The sequence below is a fragment of the Dermochelys coriacea genome, chromosome 15 (assembly GCF_009764565.3).
Source record: "Dermochelys coriacea isolate rDerCor1 chromosome 15, rDerCor1.pri.v4, whole genome shotgun sequence".
Classification (NCBI taxonomy): domain Eukaryota; kingdom Metazoa; phylum Chordata; order Testudines; family Dermochelyidae; genus Dermochelys; species Dermochelys coriacea.
Window position 1 is genome coordinate 23,352,236 of NC_050082.1, and position 12,965 is coordinate 23,365,200.

At 44.2% G+C, this 12,965-nt stretch overlaps 1 protein-coding gene across 1 annotated transcript in view; it reads right to left on the minus strand.

Annotated features, from left to right (window-relative positions):
• Positions 1-12,965, minus strand: part of AACS (acetoacetyl-CoA synthetase) — a 59,303-nt gene that overhangs the window by 34,036 nt on the left and 12,302 nt on the right. The window contains exon 5 of the mRNA XM_038373595.2: positions 4,658-4,755. Coding sequence (XP_038229523.1) covers positions 4,658-4,755 — 98 coding nt within the window. The remainder of the gene's footprint in view (positions 1-4,657; positions 4,756-12,965) is intronic.

Sequence of the window (12,965 nt, forward strand, 5' to 3'; positions counted from 1 at the left end):
TTACAAGGTGTAGAGGTTTTTTTTTTTAAATCATTGTATTGCTAAAAAAATATTTTGTGCAAGAAAATTGAATTATGGTGCCCTCTAGTCCCTATTGGGCACTATGACAGTTTGATACTTTTGAGGCTCTGCAGATGGCTATTCTGCGTCTGGTTCTGTTCAATATCTTCAGTGATTTAGATAATGGCACAGAGAGTACACTTATAAGGTTTGCAGACTATACCAAGCTGGGAGGGGTTGCAAGTACTTTGGAGGATAGGATTAAAATTCAAAATCTGGACAAACTGGAGAAATGGTTTGAAGTAAATAGGATGAAATTCAATTAGGACAAATGCAAAGTACTCCACTTAGGAAGGAACAATCAGTTGCACACAACAAAAACGGAAATGACTGCCTATGAAGGAGTACTGTAGAAAGGAATCTGGGGGTCAGAGTGGATCACAAGCTAAAATATGAGTCAACAGTGTAACGCTGTTGCAAAAAAGCAAACATCATTCTGCGATGTATTAGCAGGAGTACTGTAAGCAAGACATGAGAAGTAATTCTTCTGCTCTACTCCGTGCTCCGAGTATCGTGTCCAGTTCTGGGTGCCACATTTCAGGGAAGATGTGGACAAGTTGGAGAAAGCCCAGAGAAGAGCAACAAAAATGATTCATGGTCTAGAAAACATGACCTATGGAGGAAGATAGAAAAAATTGGGTTTGTTTAGTCTGGAGAAGAGAAGACAGAGGGGACATAAGTTTTCAAGTACACAAAAAAGATTGTTACAAGGAGAAGGGAGAAAAATTGTTCTTAATCTGAGGATAGGACAAGGAGCAATGGGCTTAAATTGTAGCAAGGCCAGTTTAGGTTGGACATCAGGAAAAGCTTCCTGTCAGAGTGGTTAAGCACTGGAATAAATTGCCTAGGGAGGTTGTGGAATCTCATCATTGGGGATTTTTAAGAGTAGGTTGGACACCTATCAGGAATGGTCTAGATAATACTTAGTCCTGCCATGAGTGCAGGAGACTGGACTAGATGACCTCTTGAGGTCCCTTCCAGTTCTATGATTACTAACCATTTATATTGCGGTAACATCTAAATCACTTAGCCCCGTTGGTCCCCATTATGGTTTCTACAATACAAATATAACAAGCAACAGTCCCTGCTTCATAACACTTTCAATCTAAAAGTCCTGTAAGAATGAACAGGGATTCAATACTCCTGTATTACCATTGTGGTTTGTATCTAGTACTGCTCATGATGTGCTAGAGAGTTTCCAACCCCATAAGATACAGTTTATGCCTTCAAGTGGATAAGAAAATGAAGGTCACAACTTGCTCAAAAGGTGCTAAGTGAGAACTGTGATGTCATTTTAATGTTTTCTATGCAGCAGTTTCATTCTGCAAAGAGACAGATTCCACCCAAAAACTGAATACTTACAATACCATTTTATATATGAGAGCCCCTACTATATTACCTGTCAGGGACTTGTGATGAAGTGATAGGCAGTTGCAAACACAAGCTTATCCACAGTGACTCAACATGGCTCTGTACCTCAAAATTCAAAAGTGCCTTCTATGTTACTGGAAAGCCAGCCTGGTATTCAGAGATGCAGCCCAGGCTAAAGATGAATTAGATTAGCGACTATAACTATGACGGGGGCTCACAAGTGAGGGCACACAGTGGCAGTGGCACGTGTTGCACCAGTGGGGCAGAGGGGTGAGGCACCGCCTGTTCCAATCCCCATGGCTGCAGACTGGTCCTGCTGCCCAGGAGCCAAACGGGCCAGACCCAGGACTGGGACAACCAGTGCTGCCGGGCTGAACCACGGTGGGGATGCTGGCACTGCTAGAACTGCCCGAGGGGCCTGAGCTGCTGGACAGGAAGCGGCGCAGTGAGCAGCAACTGGACGGCCCTGACTCCAACCTGCTACCGAGCCCCAGCCACTGGCCCCAAGCGCTCTGCGCCCCCTGGGCTGCTTGAGCTGGATGATGCTGGCCACTAGAGCCCTGCGCAGTTGTATCTGATCCATATCCGCAAAAATGGTCAGCAGATATCTGCATCTGTGGATGCAGTTATCCACCGATTTGCAGGGCTCATTAAGGCAGTGTTAAAGCACCAGAGCGAAGCAGGAGATGTGGGTTCTAATACTGACTCTGCAGCAGGCTTCCTATGCAACCTTGGGCAAGTCCCTTGATCTCTGTGCCTCAGTTTCCTCACCGGTAAAATGGGGTTGAGACTCATCTCAAAGGGGTGTCCTGAGGCTTAATTCAACAAGGCCTCTAAAGCTTGTCAGAGGAAGAGCACAAGAGAATGACAAAGTATTAACTGCAAACTCCTGGAGAGGTCACAAGCAAGTTGTGTACTGCCCGAGACATTCCTCAATCGGATGGAAAAAGGAAGTGAAACTAAGCAGCTGGTGTGCAAAATAAGGGGAGAAAGGGCCCAGCACAACAAAGGGGAGTGTCTTAGTTATCCTATCCCAGGTAATATTTCACATTCATTCAGCTCCTTCCAGCCAAAGATCATCAAGCCATTTACCAACATGAGGCAGAGTGCATGCTGCATACTACCTCATGTACAAGATATAGCACTTAGCACTAGAAAGCCACAGAATTCTGCTGTGGCACAGAAGCGAAGGCAGCTGTGGTTAGAAACTGGCTGCTTGTTAGCTTTCAGAGCACCTCCCAAAGGAGATGTGTGAGAAGTCTTGGCCTGACTTCTGTCCTCTGCAATGACACTTGATGGCACTAGTTTCTGTTTGGCAGGCACATGAAGATCATTGCAATCCTGGCTACATTCTCTCGTTGCTTCTTCTAGACGTGGGATCGCCATGCAACATCCTTGATCGTTTAAAGCTAAAGTTCTGTACGTGACTTTGAACACCAGTCTTGCTATTTAACTCCAAAATCCTTAATACTAATGCTCAAAGGTCAGCCCTCTGGAAGATGAGCAGCTCTGATATGGGGAGGACCATCTACCAAAAAGTGTTCCTTCTTTCTCCCAAGAGGAGGGCCAGTGGGTTTTTTTGGCATTTGGATTCATGGATCTTGGTCCCAACCTGCAGCTAATTAGGAAGCCTCTGGGAAGAGAAGAGTGGGGGGGGGGGATTTGATAGAAGCCTTCAACTATCTGAAGGGGGGTTCCAAAGAGGATGGAGCTAGGCTGCTCTCAGTGGTGGCAGATGACAGAACAAGGAGCAGTGGTCTCAAGTTGCAGTGGGGAAGACCTAGGTTGGATATTAGGAAAAACATTTCACTAGGAGGGTGGTGAAGCACCTAGGGAGGTGGTGGAATCTCCATCCTTGGAGGATTTACGGCCTGGCTTGACAAAGCCCTGGCTGGGATGATTCAGTTGGGGTTGGTCCTGCTTTGAACAGGGGGTTGGACTATATGACTTCCAGAGGTCTCGTCTAACCCTAATCTTCTATGATTCTACGATAACAGGATAAAAGTAAAGCCAAAAAAAAAAAAAGTAAGGAAGTAGATACTGGTTTTTCTTTTGTCATACAAGGACTTGCAAAACCATCCTGTGACAGTGAATATTGTAGGCAAATAGCTCAGTATAATTCAAAAACAGAGGATTAGATCTATGAATAGGAATAGCTTCTGCAGTTGTAAACTACCCTAGCTAGCATAAGGGCTATTGTTCTTCATGTTTCAGGGCATACATTGATTGAGAGATGAGGCCAGGAAGGGGTCTCATACCATACACAGTATATTCTTACAATGTTGATGTGCTGGAGTCATATTCCCGAGAGGCCACCTTGACACCAGGAAGACTGTCAGTTTCCATGGCCTAATCAATCCTTGGCCTCTGTCAACAAGGCCTGTGATGGGATGTTAGATGGAGTGGGTTCTGAGTTACTACAGAAAATTCTTTCTTGTGTATTTGGCTGGTGAATCTTGCCCATATGCTCAGGGTTTAGCTGATCGCCATATTTGGCGTCAGGAAGGAATTTTCCTCCAGGGCAGATTGGAAGAGGCCCTGGAGGGTTTTCGCCTTCCTCGGTAGCATGGGGCATGGGTCACCTGCCGGAGGATGCTCTGCTCCTTGAAGTCTTTAAGCCACTATTTGAGGACTTCAATAGCTCAGACATAGGTGAGAGGTTTTTCACAGGAGTCAGTGGGCAAGATTCTGTGGCCTGCGTTATGCAGGAGATCAGACTAGATCATAATGGTCCCTTCTGACCTTAGTATCTATGAATCTAAGGGTGCCACCTCGGTATTAACGGATGGTGCTTTTTGTGATCTATCCTCTATGGAGTGAGCTCAGCACCAATTCATGTAACATGGCAAACAAGTAGTCAGACAGCAACAACTATTGCACACTACCAATCCAGGCTTGATTTGGAAAAGAGCAATTGAAAGCTAAGACTTTCAAAACCTTCTCATGGACTTGAGCACCTAGTTTTTGTTTAAATTAATGGAAGTTGGGCTTCTGGATTCCATGGCAGTTTGAAAAGTTTCAGCCTGAACAGTTTCCTTTCTCAAATTTGGAAGGAAATCTAGTTTTCTGGGATTTTGCCACAAGATGGCAGAAGCAGTGAACAAATGGAACATGTACATCTTCAGTCAACAACTCTAAATAGGTACATCCCAGATCTAACCACCATCTGCACTAGGCAGCTCATGATTATCACTTCCCTGGAATGGGCAATACTGAGATTACTTACGTTAATTCCAAAGTCAGGCGAAGTTGAACTCCAAACAGCACCAATACTTGCAGTAGCCAGCATTGCTTCCACTGCGTGAATACCATTGGGCAAATAACCTACAAACAGGATATCAATAGTTAAAGAAGGGAGAGACTTGGAATGTGTAGATCTTAAAGCAAACCCAACCTTTACTGTAGTCAGTTTATACAGATGTGCAAACAACAAAATAAAATCTCTCATCAGAAACATAACTGCACCTGCAAGTTTCTACTGCCAGATGCCATTTCCCCATTTTAAGGGGCCAGAGTCTGATCACAGACACTGGGGAATGTTCATTGTAACTGCACTGACAAAGAGTTACTCCATATTTGAGGGCCTCTCAATTTACAGTGCAGTCACAAAGATCCAGATCTTGTTTATCAATCAAAATCTCAGGGGGGAGGGAGCTGAAGATTTGCAGGGGAATGTGAAAAGAGAAGAGCAATTTAATGGCCAGGGCAAATGTGAACTGAAGATATAGGACTACCCATTACCAAAAAGCTACTAGACACTTAGAAGTACTGGAAAAAAAGTTCGTTTAGAAGGAGAGATTATGAAATGCCTAGTATCCAACTGTAAGGCAAATTCAGTTAACAGCAGCTCTCCCCACAACCATGCCAGGGCAGGAGGAAGGAGGGAGAAATAATCCCTGTGTAGATAGCCTAACCAGCTTTGTGCAAAAGCTATCTGGCCAGAGGCAACGTTACATTGCATACATGAGCAGAAATGACACAGCTCATCTCCTGTCAAGATCAGATGACTTATTTCTGGCTCCATGCCCTTAATCTTAATCAACATGAGCGTCGGGGCAGACATGCCAACTCTCGGGAATTCCTTGCAATTGACACAATTTGCAAGTAAAATTAAGCCTGACATATGATCTTGCAAGAGAACTCTCAAATGTCAAATATTTAAAAAAAAAAAAAATCCTGTGCGAGTTCCCGCTGTTCGTCAGCCCCAGCAGTCAGGCAGCCTCAGGGCCAACAGAAGTACCAGTCACCTGGGGCTGACAGCGAGAGCCCTGGCCCCCGCAAGGAAGCCAGTCAGCCCTGTGCCCAGGAAACATGGAACCCCCAAGAGTCAGGCACAGGATAGCTAGGACCAAGGAGGTGCTGGGATGCGACTCAGTGATCACTGGGGTCACTCTGTCCCAATGGAAGGAGGAAATGAATTGCACTCATTGAAGTAACTCAGGGTCACTTTGGGGAGTCCACGCTCCTTGCAAGATCCCCAAGCCCCATGGCTGCTGCTGGGGTCCCCAGAACCCTGGTTGCAGCCGGGAGAGGTTAATATTGAGAAGTAACATTCCTGCTGGTCTGCAGGAGACTCTCCCAGTACAAAGACCCAAGCCTGCCCAAGACACCCCTTCCTGGGACCCAGCCACCTGCTCCCAGGGAGTGCACCACTTGGAGGGAAGGTAAGAGGGACCTTCCCATCCCCACCACCCCAGGTTATTCCCTGGCTGCAGGGAGATGGTTTTGCCCCAGGCTGCTCCCAGCTGAGCTGACTGATTCCCTGCCTAAAGGCTCAACCCCCCCCCCCAAAAAAATCTATAATTTTTATATAATTTCATAATTTTAAAGCCAATCTCATGAGTTTTTGTGAGCCTGACACGATTTTTGAACATTTGGGGTCAGCAATACTGCAGGGTATATACAGTAGATCCTAAAGTGATATAACCTGTATACACAGACACACACACTTTTCAAGCAGGAATGTAGCCAATATGTTTTCACTTTGCATTCAAAATGCATTAGCTTTGCAAATCTGAAATACAGCATCATCATCAGCCTGCAGCATGATTTTGAGATTTAAGTACACAAAGATCCTCTCTGTCAGATATTCTGACAAGAGGAAGAGTCAGGAGAGGTAGATTTTCAATAGGCTGATCCTGCCCCCATCAAAGTCAATTGAGAGATTGAGGTGTGGGTTCAAACCTGATGATTCAAATGACATTAAGTTAGGGTGCCCAAACATGGATTTGGTACTTATCAGTTTTAAGGACCTAAACAACATTCAAGTAAGCAAGCAACAATGCCCAAATACAGAATAGGTGTTTTATTAGGTACCCTAAAGTTTAAAATTGAGCATTTTTATAAATATATGCATGGGCTCTTTAAAGGACCAGGGGCCTGGCTTCCAAAGATGCCAAGTACCTGCAGCTCCCATGGATTTTAATGGGTACAAGTTACAATGCAGTAAGTTGTACCATTGTATCCCACCACCTGTTAGGAACTTTCCAAAACACAGACGACGACACTCGCCGCTCTGATGAGTATTTCTGAAAACAAGGCCCTAAAGCTGCCTTTTTTTTTTTTTTTTTTTTTTTAAAAAAAAAGGGGGGGAAAAAAACCACACACCACACAACCTCAACACAGAGGTTATTGGTTTCTATGCACACACTGGGTTGGTTTCTTTGTTAGCCAGTCTATGGGGATGCACTTTACTGCTTGCACACTGGGAACAAGTAGCTCCTTAAATTTGTTTGTGGGGGCTAGGGGAGGGTTTCTGAAGTGGACTGAGCTATTTCTGCATCACCCTTCATATCACTGGAGTGTGCCATGTTAAATAGAGCTGACCAATCACCACTAATTTATGGACCATTAGTCATGGATCACCACATCCAGTGCCTGATCAGAGATTAGATAGGTCTGACATGCCCTGACACAGGGAGTTCTGGAAGAAATACAGGACTGTCAATAGAAGTCTCTCGGCATACATCAAGGTGGTATTTCTTCACACCGACCTACATAAAGTTTGCATTGTTTCTACCATGTTTGACTTTGATCTCTCATATTACAAGTCACACGCCCAAAGGCATAAGGCTCATTTAGTAAACTCATGCTCATTCCTTTGGGATCAGAGTTTGTGGGACAAGGCTCAATGTTCCTGTTTTCCAAAGGTTCTCACATTTCAGAGCATGGACTACTTTTTAAAAAGTTAGAAATCTGCTGCACCCTCTCCTTCCCTGGCCCAAACCTTCCTTAAAGCAACTTCACAATTTGGCTACATGCAACAGGGCAGCCTGCATCAGGAGGGCCCTGAGTCATGTTCCCTCTGAGGAAAGTTCTTACAGATGTGAATGCTCCTTCAGCGGGATCCCCAGAGGCACTGCAGACAGGCAGGTCACTAACAGGCATAGACAGTTACATGTGGAGCAGGGCTTAAAACCCAGAGACAGGGGCAGCAAAGTCCCTGCTGGGACCGTAACTAACTGAACACTTAACAGCTACTTAATTACTAACAAACAATAGAACTATTTACAACTAGAAGCACAAGGCAGAGAAAGGTTTCAGAGTAGCAGCCGTGTTAGTCTGTATTCGCAAAAAGAAAAGGAGTACTTGTGGCACCGTAGCTCACGAAAGCTTATGCTCTAATAAATTTGTTAGTCTCTAAGGTGCCACAAGTACTCCTTTAAGGCAGAGAAAGAAATCGCTGGCAGGCTTGCGAAGCAAGGGACAGAGGTGCTCCAACTGACCACCATGGTGGAAAGAAAGAATTGAGGAGGCTCAGGGCCAGTGGCGCCCGATATACTATGGCATGAGCGCAGCACTCTAGGGGGTGCCACAGCCAGCCTCATAGATGCCACTAAGGCAAAAATCTCTGACTGTACAGAGGGGCACGCACACTTAGAATGGAATTAACATGAGCAAGCACTTGAAAAACAGCCTGGTTTCTGCTCTTCTCACATCACCACTGGTCAGATTCTGCAGGGCAAATTAAACCCTTATCCACACATGGGCAACTTACCGCTTTCAAATCATGCTCTCAGGAATATCCTTGGAATCCCCCAGTGCTTTCAGTACGTTTGGACAGGTGTAAGTGACAGATCTGGTAAGAGCTTTTACTGATACCCAAAAAAGGAACAGTATCAAGTGTGCGCTCTCTGCTGTGTTGGTCCTGTAAGGCTAAAAGAACAATGACCTGATCTGTTGAGTGAGAAAGTGCCCTTTTTACTATCACTTTAGGGCTAAATTCACAAAGGCCCCAACTCCTGTTGATTTTGATGGGAGTAAACTATTAGTTACCCTTGTCACGCCAACCATTTACAGGTTAGAACAGTGTTCTGAAACCAAGACCACAGAAAGAGTGCCTGTCCATCTCCTCAACAGATCCATCCTGAACATCCAAGGGGAAATTTCAGACTAAACATCCCTTTTTCCTGCATCTGCACTACACAAAACTGTTACATGCAAGCAGATTTGGACAAGCTCTCCTGACACTGACCACAAACAAAGCTCAGCATAAGCAACAGCATTAGTTTTCGCCTCATTTCCCACACTGTAAAACCATACTCAATGTCCTCTGGGAAAGCCTAAGAAACTAGAGAAAACACAACTGGCAGGTACAGCCTGGGTCATCAAGTCCAATCCCCTGTGACAATATCTCAGGCAACTGTGTTATATAATCCCTTTCATAAATTCATCGAGCTCCCATGCAAGCTATCCCATGTTGTCCCAGATACTGGAGTTCGTCCACATGGTGCAATGAGCTTCGGAGGTCTTCTCACACAGAGATCCAAGTGGCAGGAGAACTGACAAACCCAGCTACACCTGGTAAAGTGGCACTTTTCACATGGTAGAACCCAGACATGAGTGATATTTATTTAAACCAACCAGTTCTGCCCACATGGATAGAAACCGGGGACTAGGTACTGGGAACAAGAGGGCTCAATCTGCAATCAGCTGAACTCACTGCTGGCTCAGGAAGTACACATCTTACACAACTAGTGTGCAGCTTCTATGAAAACAAAAAGGCAGCATGAGTAGTACCCATTGTAAATCAACTTCACAGAGGGCATGGAAACAGTAAAAGTGCCCCACCCTATGTTTTTTTTTTAAAATGCATTTTAAAAAGGAAAGTGTCTACAAAGTCTTCAAATACGAAAGGTGACTTTAGTCCATTTCAAGGATGCAATGACTTTTACAAGCTACTTTTAAAAGTCATTCTGCCCTTGAAATTTACTACATTTACCTGTAAAATGCATTCAGTGCAAACTTTGCAAAATTCAGTACTTCACCATTTACACCATTGGGAACTTTCTTTCCTAAATCATGATTTACATGGGGCTCTAAGCACAAGCTACATCAAAGTAATTTAACCTATGACACCCACTCTGACAGGACACATCAGACCTTAATACTACAGGCTACTTAAAAATGAGAATGTTGCTGTTTGGGTTAAAAATAGGTTCAAGACATAGAACTGTCAGGTCTTTGCATTTCCCATGAGTCCCTATTTACCCGAGCTGGTGTTTGCTGAGGTTTTAAGTTTAAATACGTAGTGACATTACAATGCTGAAGTCAGTCCTGCTAAAAGTTGTAGGCCAAAGTTTCCAGAAGTAGCCAGAGAGTTTGGATGCCCAATTTGCAACTATGACAAGGGGCCCTAATTTCAGAAAAAGCTGAGCACCCAACTCCGAAAGAGAAATCAAGCTCCTTTGCAGCAGGAAGCTGGGCAACCAGAAACTGAGGCATCCAAACATCACTGGTCACTCAGAAAAGGAAAGACTTTGGCGTTCAGGCCAAGGTTTACTTTAAGCCATCAGACTGTACAACACAAGGAAAGCAGCAAGCTCAAGGCTGAAAAATCCTCAAGGCAGCTCCTTCCCTACTCCTAAATGCCTGGTAAAAGAAAGGGGATAATTCAAGGCCAGAGCCCATATCAGCTTTTAACCTTAACACAACGTTTCATACTCCTGCTTGGATTTTAAGATTGCCTCCTGGCTAATATTACTACAACCCAAAAGACTATTAGTAACCCGCCAATCCTCTTAGAAAGCTAGCTTTAAAACCACATTAGCCCTAGTAGCTTAAGTACTAGCTTTAAACAATACAATGAAATGTTTTGTCAGCCGATAAGACAATACCGGTTACGGGAGCACAGGTAGAGTAAACTATCCAGAGGAGAAAAGAAAGAAATCAGAGCTTATTTTATCCTGATATCCGTCAGTTATTTGCCAGCGAGGACTGTTTTTCCAGCTCTACATTAGCAGTGGCACTGAGGTGAGGGAGGGATATGGGGTACCTCAAGACTGGCTCATTCAAATTACACCAAGGGGACCCGCAGTTTATTTTAAGGCTACAGGTGTTTCGGCACCTGCCACACCCCCCTCTAAGATCTAGGTAGACCTGCAAGACATCCCTAAACAGAAAATGTAGATGCTGCCACAGCTTTTGAATGCTTGCTGCTAAATCTCTCTTCCTCACAGCTGCTAAGCTTTTAAGTACACCTGGCAATAAGAAGCTGAAGACCAAGGAGAAGAGATCAAGCTGAAAGAGAAAGCCCCAACAGTGCTGCCTTGTTCACCTACCTTCATCTTTATGGTTGTACTGATGCAAGTGTTCATTGCACTTAAAACAGAGGACATGATACCTATCATGAAGAGTTTGTTGCCCAAGAGACAACAAGGCAAGAGTAAAACATTCACAAGGGATGTCAACTGGATGAGCTGGTTGCTTTCCCTTATAGATTAGGCTTCCATGGAATTAAGGTTCTAACAGCCCAAGATCCTGCTACTGTGGTTGCAGATCAAGAGGGCTTTTTGGGCCAGAATGACAGGGAAAGCATCCAAATCACAGTAGGGTGACTGGAAAGGTCAGGCAATGCTCACTCAGTTAAAACAGCATCTGCCCATTTGAAGCAATAACTCACAAAATGGGGGGGGGGAATATGCCTATTACTGCTGTTGTAAAGTGTACAAAGCTCCCATGCCAAACAAAAGGTTTTCTAAGTACTATTTTTATGTTCAAAACAGGTTAGGTCCTGGAGGAAGGTGGCACTCTTTGGGAGGCCCTGGACTGTGGTATTGCATGTGGGTGTGGAAGTCTGAGCTGAAGCTTTCCTAGCCTAATACTCAACACTCCCTCACCTCCTTCTGCAGTACTAAGGATTTGGACAGCTGTCACCTTCGTTTCAGCCTCCAGCAGTGATGTCACAATTCAGGCCCTCCAAAGATTGCCAAAAACCTCAAGGGCAGGGAGGGAAGGGAAGGGAAGGGAAGGGAAGGGAAGAGAGAAAGGCGCAAGTCAGGACTTACTTTTCTAATATAAAAAGCAGAAAAATAATGAGTTTTTTGATGTTGCTTTTGTACATCATAAAGAGAGCAGGTGTCAGTAGCACAGCACATCTTAATAGGATAATACATCTTCTCTGGTTTGAGAGCTTGGTCTAGGATGAAAGCGCATACAGATGGCTCTCTAGAGTGGTAGGTGGCAGCTGTTTAACACAGAACACTACCCAAGATAGTTTTAGGGCAGGAAGAGGAATAATTTGTAAGTTGCTGGGATTAGGCAAACAAAGGTCCAAGTTGATAAGGAAGGTGGTAATAGAGTACATGTGGTTTTAAATATCACCCGACATCTCACTCTCCCCTCCACACGTTTATCTATCAAACAGAAAGATGCTTTCCAGGACTTATAAAAACCGACTGGAATTTGACCAAGCCAAAAAAGAGTTAACTTCCCTACTCCTGTGAAAACCCAGATCAGGACCTCATTTCAGCGAAGAGATAGTACCTCGAACAGCGCACCTGAACACTACAGCAGGCCCCGGGGCTCAATACTAACTCAGAAGACTGTATTCAGGTGCATCACTATCACTTCCTTCAGTACACTGGGGTCTCTTTGAAGGTGTCTCATAAGAGCTCTGAGCCAGGCCATCCCTACTTAGCTTGTGAGACCTGAATCCAAGTGATCTTAGTATTTTGAATGAGACATTTTAAAAAAGCAGGAAATGTAGTAAGACCCACAAAATTAAAGATAAGACATGAACTCCTAGGCTATCAGGGCTTGAAAAGTCAGCTCATACATCACTAAAAAGGCAGTTTTCCTTAGAGTTGCAATATGGAAGCATGTATGATACTATGACTCCTATGTAGGTTCTCTTAAAATAGCTGTTCTTGAGATAGGAACCCGTGTTAGCGTTTTACATAAAATCTTAGAGAAACGTTTCTTTTGGTGCCTTGGAGATCCTAACATTAAAAGTGTAGCCACAACGGAAGAGACGCTCCCTTTGTACTCATTTTGAAGACCAATATAAGCTGGAATGATTAGCCTGAGAAATCATTTAAAAGGCTATTGGCGGTGGGGGGGAGGGGGAGGGGTTATGAAGAGAAAGGAATAAAACATGTAGATGAAGTGCATCGCTATGGTGCGTCAGATACATATTAAACAGATCACAAACCCAGAAAGATAAGTGCTTTGAAATTAAACATTTTTCTATATCACAAGTATTTCTCCCTAAAATTTTCAATTTAAGCTGTGTGTTTTGGTAGTAGTAATACAAC